The 10,950-nt window shown below is 46.1% G+C and overlaps 1 protein-coding gene across 2 annotated transcripts; it reads left to right on the top strand.

Annotated features, from left to right (window-relative positions):
* Positions 1–229: 229 nt before the first annotated feature.
* On the top strand, positions 230–6,198 carry KCNS2 (potassium voltage-gated channel modifier subfamily S member 2). Of its 2 annotated transcripts, none has more exons than XM_071803917.1 (2): positions 230–249; positions 1,832–6,198. In XM_071803917.1, the coding sequence occupies exon 2, from the start codon at positions 1,869–1,871 to the stop codon at positions 3,300–3,302; it is 1,434 nt and encodes a 477-aa protein (XP_071660018.1). In that variant the 5' UTR covers positions 230–249; positions 1,832–1,868; the 3' UTR covers positions 3,303–6,198. The 2 variants fall into 2 exon arrangements, with proteins under 2 accessions (XP_071660018.1, XP_065689144.1); XM_065833072.2 differs by lacking the exon at positions 230–249 and adding an exon at positions 644–968.
* The last annotated feature ends 4,752 nt before the right edge of the window (positions 6,199–10,950 follow it).

Below are 10,950 nucleotides of genomic sequence, written 5' to 3'. Positions count from 1 at the left end.
CTGAGAGGGCGGTGGGCAGCTTCAACACACAGCCCTGCTCTGTTCACACCAAATTGCTCTGACGAGTGCCCCCATCCTCCGTGTTTCCAGTCCCCGCAGGGACACTGCCCGGGCGACACGGCGTGGATACAGCGTGGGGGCCGCGGCAGGACCCGCTTGTGCCGTGGTGGGGGGAAGACTAAAGACTCCACCTCCTCCCCCAGCCCCTTCCCGGGACGCTGCCCGGGCTCCCGCGGCGGCCGCCGGCGGGTGAGGGGGCAAAGGGGCGGTGGGCGAGTGGTTGTGGGTGGGTGTCCCCTCCTCAGGAGAGGGTCCGCGGGTGCCCAGCGCCACCGCGGGCGTGGGCGGGCGTTCCCGCTCGAGAAGTTGTGCCGGTCGGAGCCGGTGTGAGGCAGGATCGCGGGGGGAGGAAACCCGAGTTTGCGGCGCCGCTGCCGTCCCCTCGCAGCGCCGGTGCGCGGGGGCAGGAGCGAGAGCGAGCGAGCGGCGGCACTGCCGCACACTGGCTTTCCGGGCCGCCCCTCCTCAGCCGGGTAGCGCGGCCGCCAGCCCCCCGCCGGCCGCCCACCCGCCGCGCCGCCGTCCCGCGGCGGCAGCGCCGATCGTCGGCGGGGTCGGCGGGAAGGGGGAGCGGCGGGAAGGGGCGAGCGGCAGCCACGGGGGTCGTCGCCATGACGAGCGCGCGTGCCGCCGCCTCCCGCCGCTGAGGGGGGCGGCGCGCGGCCGCTGTCCCTTCAGCACCGCGCGCCCGGCGGGGCCGCCTTCCCAACACCGGCACAGGCACCCCACCGAACCCCACCGCATCCCCGCCGGCACCCACACCGCACCGGCACCGCACCAGCAGCGGCACAGCACCGGCAGCGGCAGCGGCAGCGGGGCGAGCCCTGGCGGCCCCCGTGGGCGGTGGGGATGGCGGGCCGGGGGCAGCAGGGCGCGCCGGCGGGGGGCCGCGGCCGCTGAGACAGCAGGTAGGGCGGGCGCGGTGGGGCGCGGAGCGGAGAGGGGCGGCTCCCCCGCGGCGGGGGGCGGTGGCACTCCCGGGCAGAGCGGGGCCCCGGGCGGGGCAGCGGGGCTCTGGCCCCTCGGAGGGGGCGCGGCTGGGCGAGCGGCGCGGCGGGAGCGGGGCCCCGGGCGGCGGCAGCCGGGGGGTCCGTGTCTGGCGGGGCCAGGGCGCGGCGGGAGGGGGGAAGGTCCGCGCGGACCCGGTGGCACAACGACCGTGAGCAATGCGGGGTTTCGTAGGAGCGACAGCCGCAGCCCAGGTGAAGGGTACGGGTAGGGACAGGAGCCTGCAGAGGGAACAAAGGAGTCGCCCTCAGTGTCTTCAGTGGGAGACGGGAGAAAGAGGAAATGGGGAAAAGGGGGAAAGAGGGAAAAGGGAGAAAGGGAGAGAGACAGAAAGAAATAAAAGAAAGAGACAGGGAGAAGGAAGGAAGGAAGGAAGGAAGGAAGGAAGGAAGGAAGGAAGGAAGGAAGGAAGGAAGGAAGGAAGGAAGGAAGGAAGGAAGGAAGGAAGGAAGGAAGGAAGGAAGGAGAGAGTGAAAGAAAGAGAGAAAGGAAAAGGGAGAAAGAAAGAGAAAGAAAAGAGAGAGAGAGAAAGAGAGAAAGAGAAAGAAAGAAGAAAGAGAGAAAAAGAAAGAAAGAGAGAAAGAGAAGAAAGAGAAAGAAAGAAAGAAAGAAAGAAAGAAAAGAAAGAAAGAAAGAAAGAAAGAAAGAAAGAAAGAAAGAAAGAAAGAAAGAAAGAAAGAAAGAAAGAAGAAGGAAGGAAAGAAAAGGGGAACATGCTATAGATTTGCTCATTCTGCTCATTTTGTGTGCAATTGCATCCTAGGTTTTCATTCCATGTACACCTTTGGAAGGAGCTCACTATGACAGGGCAGAGTCTGAAGGCTTTATCTGAAGCGAATTTTGAAGACAATGAGATCAGCATCAACGTTGGAGGCTTTAAGAAAAAGATGAGATCCAACACACTATTAAGGTTCCCAGAGACCAGGCTGGGAAAACTGCTGAGCTGCCACTCAAAGGAGTCGATACTGGAGCTCTGTGACGACTATGATGACACCAAGAATGAATTTTATTTTGACAGGAACCCCGAGCTCTTTCCTTACGTGCTACATTTTTATAACACCGGCAAGCTCCATGTGATGGGTGAACTCTGTGTATTTTCTTTCAGCCAGGAGATTGAATACTGGGGAATCAATGAATTCTTTATAGACTCCTGCTGCAGTTACAGCTACCATGGGAGGAAAATGGAGCCAGACCAAGAGAAATGGGAGGAACAAAGTGACCAGGAAAGTACCACATCGTCTTTTGATGAGATTTTGGCATTCTACAACGATGCCTCTAAATTTGACAAACAACCCTTTGGAAGCATCAGGAGGCAGCTCTGGCTCGCTTTGGATAATCCTGGATACTCAGTCTTAAGCCGAATCTTTAGTGTCCTTTCAATAGTGGTGGTGTTGGGCTCCATCGTGACCATGTGCCTGAACAGCCTCCCAGACTTTCAGATTATTGACAGCAATGGGAACCCCGAGGAAGACCCTCGCTTTGAAATCGTGGAACATTTTGGTATTGCATGGTTCACTTTTGAACTGGTGGCGAGATTTGCAGTAGCCCCTGACTTTTTAAAATTTTTCAAGCATGCTTTGAATTTGATTGACCTCATGTCTATCCTTCCATTTTATATTACCTTAATTGTCAACTTGGTGGTGGAAAGTAGTCCGACTTTAGCAAATTTAGGCAGGGTTGCACAAGTCCTGAGACTCATGAGGATTTTCCGCATATTAAAGCTTGCTAGACACTCCACAGGTCTCAGGTCTCTTGGAGCCACCCTGAAGTACAGCTACAGAGAGGTGGGGCTTCTTTTACTTTACCTCTCTGTTGGCATCTCCATTTTCTCAGTGGTAGCTTACACCATTGAGAAGGAAGAGAATGAGGGGTTAGCCACCATCCCTGCTTGTTGGTGGTGGGCTACCGTTAGCATGACCACAGTTGGCTATGGGGACGTTGTGCCAGGGAGCACTGCTGGCAAGTTGACGGCATCTGCATGCATCCTAGCCGGTATCCTAGTGGTAGTGCTTCCCATTACACTCATCTTCAATAAATTCTCCCACTTCTACAGGCGTCAGAAGCAGTTAGAGAGTGCCATGAGAAGCTGTGATTTTGGTGATGGCATGAAAGAAGTTCCGTCAGTCAACTTAAGGGACTACTATGCTTATAAAGTTAAATCCCTTATGGCCAGTCTTACCAATATGAGCAGGAGCACCCCCAGTGAGCTGAGCCTGAATGATTCGCTGCATTAGTGCACAAGTTTGACAGCAGTTTGCATGAGAGCTATCAAGAGCTGTGTTTCTAAGTGTTTTCCTATTTGTCTTCTTTTTTTCCTAGAGGATAGTGTTGCTGACACTGCACTAACTTTGCACTTGAGAAACTAAAGACATTTCTATTACGAGTTGACAGTTTGCACATTTTCATCCTGTTGCATAGGTACTAAATGCTGACTTTTCCATACAAATGTTACAACTTCCATGCTAACGGTATAGTGATGATCTGTTACTTTGTGCATTTCCTCATCAGAGCAGAGAAATGAACGCAGCCAAGTGGAATAAAAATTCTCAGCTGTGACGCGAGTAATGAAAAAATCACCTATCACCTATACTGGTACCTGTACTAGTGTAGGACTTCACATGAATTTTACAACAGTTTAAAACAATCACCTGTGAATCGCTGACATGGGAACACTCTTCCTCATTTTTCTGACCAGTTATTCTGATCATCACATGTCTGAAAACACCTCAGAGCTTCACATTTCAATGGAAGTTTGCTTACTCTCGAGCACGTGTGTTAAAAACTGGGTGTTCTTGTTCTGAAGTGTTATGTATGATAATATTTTTCAGAAGCTCCTAAGCATAAAGATACCTCTGTTTCCAAGATTAGGTCAATATTGAGCCTTCTGAAGAAGCCCACTCTTCATTTTCAGATGGCTATGTATTCAAAGACTACATTTCCACAAGTGATTCCAGATATGGAGGCCCATGAAGATATCTCAGGTTTCCATTTCCAGAAATGATCTGCACACAGGTTGGTTCCAGTGAAGCTGAAGATACGCTGTATTTCACTTCATCAAAATGGTTCTGAGATTAGACACACAAAAACATAAATTTTCAACAATTAGAAGCTCCAGTGAAAAACTTGGATTTGTTTAATGGAGCAAAATATTCCCACATGAACTGTACAGGCAGCATTTTAGGAACTGACATTCATATACTGCAAAAAGACTAATTATAAAGATGCCATATGTGATGCTGAGATATAAAATCTAATTTTATCAGGAAAGCTTGAAGGCAGGTGTTGATGGCAGATAATTTCATTAAGCTTTCTGCCAAGGAAACTCTAAGAAAAAAAAAGCCTGTAAGCCACATTTTCCCACAGAAAGAAACTCACAACTTGCAGCTAAGGAAGAGTGTAAGGGCCTAAGAAAGGAACAGATAAAGAAAAAGAGCTTACTTAATACTGCACACGCCATGGGCAGATCCTCCTACCTGCTTCTGTGATGTAGTCGATTCAAATCCTTTCAATGGCTGGTCTGTTCTTTTCTTTTTCCTTTTTTTTTTTTTTTAGACAAAACTAAAAAAAGAAGTGAGAGAGTAGATCATCTGGGTTTGCAAGAGCAGTCATGAATCTGCATAAACTTATTTTTTGCAGGCTTGGCCTCTTCCTTTACGTAATTGTACAGAGATCAAACACTTGTGGCCAACAGGCAGAAGCCACTGCTGCTTCCCTCTATTTATACTTCTAGGGATCTGTGCTATAAAGCAAGCATTTCTCTTCAGATCCTGCTGGTTTTCCATCCCATTTATTACATAAAATGTTCCAATTACTTTTTTTTTTTTTTCACTTGTGATGACTACAGAGGTTCAGAAAATAAATTCAAAGTAGTTAGAAGTTAAAATACTAAAGCCGAAATTGTCATGTTTGGAAGTTCATGTTTGTGCACCACAAAGAAGAGTGTTACCTGAACTAAAGTGTCCCAACTGGCAGAATAAAGCAAATATAGTATAAACAGGTAAATTTTTTTTAGAGGTTGCTGATTGGTCTGGATCTTTTGGTGATGCTGCTGTATCAGTTCCACCAAAACCCAGAAAGCTGAGCATCCAGGATCAGATTAGTTTATGCCTGCTCACTTTGACAGAATACTCAGTGTGAAATACCCCCCCCCCCCAATTTTCTTTGAAGACCCTCCCTTCACATCAGTTAGTAGTTGATTTATGCCACGAAGTGTGAGGGAAACACATCCTTTCTAACCTTACCAAATAAAACTCTTGGAGATTTCAACACAGCCTGCACAAGTTATGAAGTCAATAGGCAAGACGTTGCTTGCTGCCGCTGAAAATTGAAAAACCACATACGTGGCCCTAAGGTAGACTTAAATAACCCAAATTTAGCATCCAAACTTCAAACATTTTGCTAAGGTTTTCACTTTTAGAGGGTTGCTTCAAGTTCTCTGCTGGGTCATGGGCATAAATTCAGTAGTCTTGTCCCTGCTTCATAGTGCATGTGTGTAAACTATCATACACCTACAAACAACCAGCTGGAACACAGCACAGCACTAGGTTGCCTATTGGATTGAACTACCAGGAAAGAAACAAGGGAAGGAGGAGATGGACTTACGCAGCACTTACGCTTGACTTGCATTACTGCAAGGGCGGCAAAGTCTCCCACTGGTGTCAAGGACACTGCAAGTTCTCACTGAGTCTGTTGGCCGGGGGTCTTCAGAGAATCCAGCTCCAAGCAGTGGTTTTATCTTGGTTTCACAAGCAGTAGATTCAGAGAGTTGAAAAGCAATGACTTTGGGGGCGGTTACTTGAAGAGACCTGTAAACTTGCCCAAGAGTCACAAATTCCCTCAGCTGTTGTTAGTTTAGCATTGCAAAGGTTGGCTCCAAACTTTGCAACACTTCCTTTCAATAACCTATAGCTTATCTTATGTTCAAGATTTATTATTATTCGTAGAGCTGATGCTCTGTCATTTTTGCAAATATTGAATGGAATGTGTCCAAATTGCGGTTTACTAAAGAAAATGAAATACCCCAAGGAATTATGACTTTTATTGTACTGGTTGAAAGGAATTTTCATTATTGCTTTTTTATATAAGTGCTTTGGATCAAAGACACTAAATAAATAAAGTACTGAAATTTAATATGTTCTTAGTAGCATGACAATGACTTTACACAGTACACAGGAATTCCCTTCATAAACTTAACTAACTCCATGTTAAAAGTAGTCAGATTTTTGCTCCCTCCTCCTTCAGAAGAGCATTCCACAGCTGTGCTGCTCTCCAAGACTTGTGCAACTTTGAGCATAATTTTATTAATGGCTGCTTCATAGTAGTTTTTTTCTCATTCCACCACTGTTCTTTAGCTTAAACATTTCATTTTCATCTTATTTTTTGCATGCATGGTGTATTTATAGACAGTAACCACATGCCTTTACATGCTTATTTTCACAGGATTATACCTGCCAAGCTTCCTTTTAGTTTTCTTTGTGCAAGTCATGTTCCCCTCACCGTCCTAGGGGATGTAGCCTTTTTTTCTGCATTCCTTCTCTTAGATTTAATCTGTTTGAGCTGGAATTCTACAGTATTGTATCACTTTGTACAGCAGTTTTAATATTTGCTTATGACTAACAGAATTTTTCACTGAGGAAGATGACAATAGTTCTGATTTAAGGAATGTTGTTGCCTTAGCTCCCCCAAAATATCTAGGTAAGGAAGAATGAGGCACACCCTTCCTGCCGTTTTATCAAGTAACGTCTATTCTAGGGCTCAGTCCAGTAAGTGCTGAGAATCCTCATTTCTCATTAAACAAAAGTTACAGAAAAATGTTTACACTTTGAAGGAAAAATTGAATCTCTCCAAAGCCTCCACGAGGAGAAGAGGTGGTGCACTTTTTGAATAGTCAGTACTTTTGCTAGACTTCTTAAATCATAGTCATAGAATGCTTTGGGTTGGAAGGGACCTTCAAAGGTCATCTAGTCCAACCCCCCCTGCAATAAGCAGGGACATCTGCAACTAGATCAGGTTGCTCAGAGCCCCGTCCAGCCTGGCCTTGAATGTCTTCAGGGATGGGGCATCTACCACTTCACTGGACAACCTGTCCCAGTGTTTCGCCACCCTCATGGTAAAAAATTTCTTCCTCATGTCCAGCCTGAATCTCCCCCCTTTTAGTTTAAAACCATTACCCCTTGTCTTATCACAACAGGCCCTGCTAAAAAGTCTGTCCCCATCTTTCTTATAATCCCCCTTGAAGTACTGAAAGGCTGCAATAAGGTCTTCCTGCAGCCTTCTCTTCTCCAGGCTGAACAGCCCTAACTCTCTCAGCCAGTCCTCACAGGAGAGCTGTTCCAGCCCTCTGATCATTTTGGTGGCCTTGTCTACTGTCTCTAACAGGTCCGTGTCGTTCCTGTACTGAGGGCTCCAGAGCTGGACACAGGACTCCAAGTGAGGTCTCACCAGAGCAGAGCAGAGGGGCAGAATCACCTCCCTTGACCTGCTGGCCACGCTCCTTTTGATGCAGCCCAGGATACAATTGTCTGTCTGGGCTGTAAGCGCACATTTCCGGCTCATGTCCAATCTTTCATCCACCAGTACCCCCAAGTCCTTCTTGGCCAGGCTGCTCTACATCCTGTCATCCCCCAGCCTGTATTAATACTGGGGGTTGCCCTGACCCAGGTGCAGGACCTTGCACTTGGCCTTGCTGAACCTCATGAGGGGCCACTTCTTGAGCTTGTCCAGGTTCCTCTGGATGACATCCCATCCCTCAGGCGTGTCAGTTGCACCACTCTGTTTGTTGTTTTCCACAAACTTGCTGAGAGTGCTCTTGATCCCACTGCTTATGTCATTGATGAAGACATTAAACAGTACTGATCCCAGCATGGGCCCCTGAGGACCCCTTGTTTGGTAAGAGCAGGGCATCTTCACTCCTATAAAAATGTGGGTCAGAAATGAAGGATGAGAGGACTAATTGGCTGCTTTCTTCAGTGTCTGAAACTTGAAAATTGTTGTGGTCAGAAATCTGCTGGCTATGGATGTGCCATTTAATGAAGAACACTGGGGCTGGTGTGTGGTCCTCCTGCCTTGTGGCCGTCACCTTCCTGGCACCGGGGAAAACACTGCTGTGACTCTTCCAGCTGAGAGCTTTGAATTGCTTAAATGAGGATTATGGTAATATTTAAAATGAAGAACTTACTTTATTGCCAGGAATAAACTGTTAGAGAATCTTGATTTCTAGTACAACTCTGGGCTATCTTGAGAGTCGGAGATGTCCTTGAGAAGCAATATATTACATTATTTTCCTGAGATGTAAAATCTATATATAGACTGTGATTAAGCTTTTTATGTATTTTCAGATTTTGTATTATTGCCTGGTTTATTATTCACTTGCTTTCATCAGTTGCAAAGTCTCTCTTTCCCTGCAGGCTATTTTATCCATTTTGAAAACAGACTGGTTTTTTTTCCTCACATATTATATATAGCATGAGCTACTTCACATTGTGAACTTAAAAACAAAGAACTTTGTCTTGAATTTTCCAACTTCAATACCTCCAGTATTTGTACCTTTCTGTACAGGACTTTTTGAGGCTGCAGGGAACCACTGTATCTGGTGCTCTTTGTACTGTGTTTCTTGTCCCAGTAGTATATAACACACTGAAGAACTCAGCTTTATGCCACAAAATGGAAATTAAATGCATTAAAAAGTATGTTTCACCAGAGATTAAGAATTGATTTAAGTTTCAGGATATTCTGGGTGTATATTTTAATCAAAGAAAAGCCTGGATCTCATTGGGAAGGTAGGTTTCTTTTAAAAACATACATCAGGCTAGATTTCTGTTTTTAGAAATGATCTAAATTGGGGGTGGTGGTGAGGAACCCACATTTTTCAGTTGAGGAAATAGCACAAACTTCTTGTTCTCTACCTCACAGATTAGGGACTAAGCAACATACCGATAGCACTTGTAAGTGCTAAATCAACTTGACACGACCTTTCAATTTCCCCAAATCAACCCCCATCCTTAGAGGCCCCAGCTATGCACATACAAGCAGCAAAAAGCCCCTGGAGTCACTTCTCTTGCTGTGCAAGTTACTCGTTTCCTCTCTCAGTATTCCTGACTTTATTTTTGATGGTACATTCAAACAACACTCAACTCACAGTCACCACTCATATCCTTCAGGGAGGTGGTGTGCCAGAACTATTCTTCTTTTCTTGTCACTTTTTTTTGTGTGTTTGTTTGGTTGGTTGTTTTTTTGTTTTTTTTTTGTTGTGTGGTTTGGTTGGTTGGTTGGTTGGGTTTTTTTTCTGATTTATGCACTTGTTCCCCTTTAAGATACACCAGAAATTAGTTTGATCTGCTGTAACTTATTTTCAAGTTCCTCACTATTTACACAGGACTAGAAAAATATTCCCATCCAGTTTCTCAAGCATCTTTTACTGATTCTGCCTATTTTTTTTTTTTTTTTAAAGATTATGCTTCTTACCTGAGAATAATTTATTGGGTTAACAATGCAACAAGACAATACATTATTCAAAGCAACTGTTCTCTACTTAGTTGCTTCAGAGACAGCTGTCATGTCTGTGCCTTCAGAGCAATAGTTGAGTTTAGTAAGAAACATCACCCTCATTAAGGATTGCGGATCTCTTCACCTCTCATATATAAAATTATGGTTCGTCATCTGGAAGAGGCAACCTCCAAACAGTCTAGAAAGTGTTTGCCAAGGTAGTGTGATATTGCTGTGGTAGTAAAAAGGGTGGAGAATAGTCCCACAGGTGCTGAGACTCAAACTGACCTCCCACTGGACACTGTAGAAATCTGTTTGCGTGACATCGCCTCACCTGTTACACACGACCCTAAATCACGTCAGTGCTCATTTGGATAAATGCTGCATCTGGCTAGAGGCGGTGGTGGCACAAATCCAACACTTCAGCTTCACAGAGGTGAAGAAGAAACATCAGTACCTTCCATCCTTTTTTTAATTTTAGGGCAACAATGGGGTTTGGCTTCTCACTGAGCCCTGTTCAGAAATAAACAGGACTAAGTTTTTGGGAGATTGGACAAAGTCTGCTATAAATCTGCCAATTTCCTCTATATCTGAAGCACTCCAAGGGAGCTGCCCACTTTCAGATGCACGGTCCAACATCTGCTGGTGGTCACCATGTGTGCAGGTGCTCTGCATGGTGCATGTCTGTGTACTTCTCAGCAGACTGTTCCACTGATTACACTGGTGACCTTCAAAGAAAACTTTTAATCACATTTGGAAGACCCGTGGTACTCAAATATCACTGTTTTCTTACCAGCAGCCACTGCTCTGCCCATCTTAATTCCTGTACCTCTTGCTTCACCCTCTCTGTTTGCTGTACTCTGACATGGCTGTTCCTGCAGCCCCCAGGACATACGATGAACGGGTGATGTGGTGGGGCCATAACACAGCAAAACCAGTGGTTGGAGTTCCCACCCTGGGAATGTCAATCCCACCAGCTTTCAGTGAAAATTATCCTTTTAAATTACTATGCTATTTTTGAAATTCATGTTCTCTCCCTTTCTACGAAATGTTCTGAACACTGACACCCTAGCATAGGTCCTTTAATGACCAGCCATTTAATTACCAAGGAAACTTTATTTCTATTGTAGCAGTGCCCAGGCACCCCAGATCAAGGGACAGCACCTCCATAGGTTATGTTTTCCCAAGCATGGCAAAAGACAATATATCAAAAATGTGCTTTCCTTTTGCAAAATGTCCGTTCTCTAAACAGGTTGGCAGCCTCATGGTATTTTGGGAAAGCAGGGCCCTGCAGCTTGTGTCACTTGCTGTGATGAGGGGACACAGCAGCCAGTTGGGTTTGCAGCACGGAGCCCGTTCAGCCCTGAGCAGCCTCATTTCCACGGATCAGGACAGAAG

Source organism: Patagioenas fasciata, chromosome 2 (assembly GCF_037038585.1).
Source record: "Patagioenas fasciata isolate bPatFas1 chromosome 2, bPatFas1.hap1, whole genome shotgun sequence".
Classification (NCBI taxonomy): domain Eukaryota; kingdom Metazoa; phylum Chordata; class Aves; order Columbiformes; family Columbidae; genus Patagioenas; species Patagioenas fasciata.
This window is presented reverse-complemented; position numbering and strand designations above follow the sequence as displayed.

Excerpts from the sequence above, each read along its gene's own strand:
- KCNS2 (XM_071803917.1), top strand. The coding sequence starts at position 1,869 with ATGACAGGGCAGAGTCTGAAGGCTTTATCTGAAGCGAATTTTGAAGAC.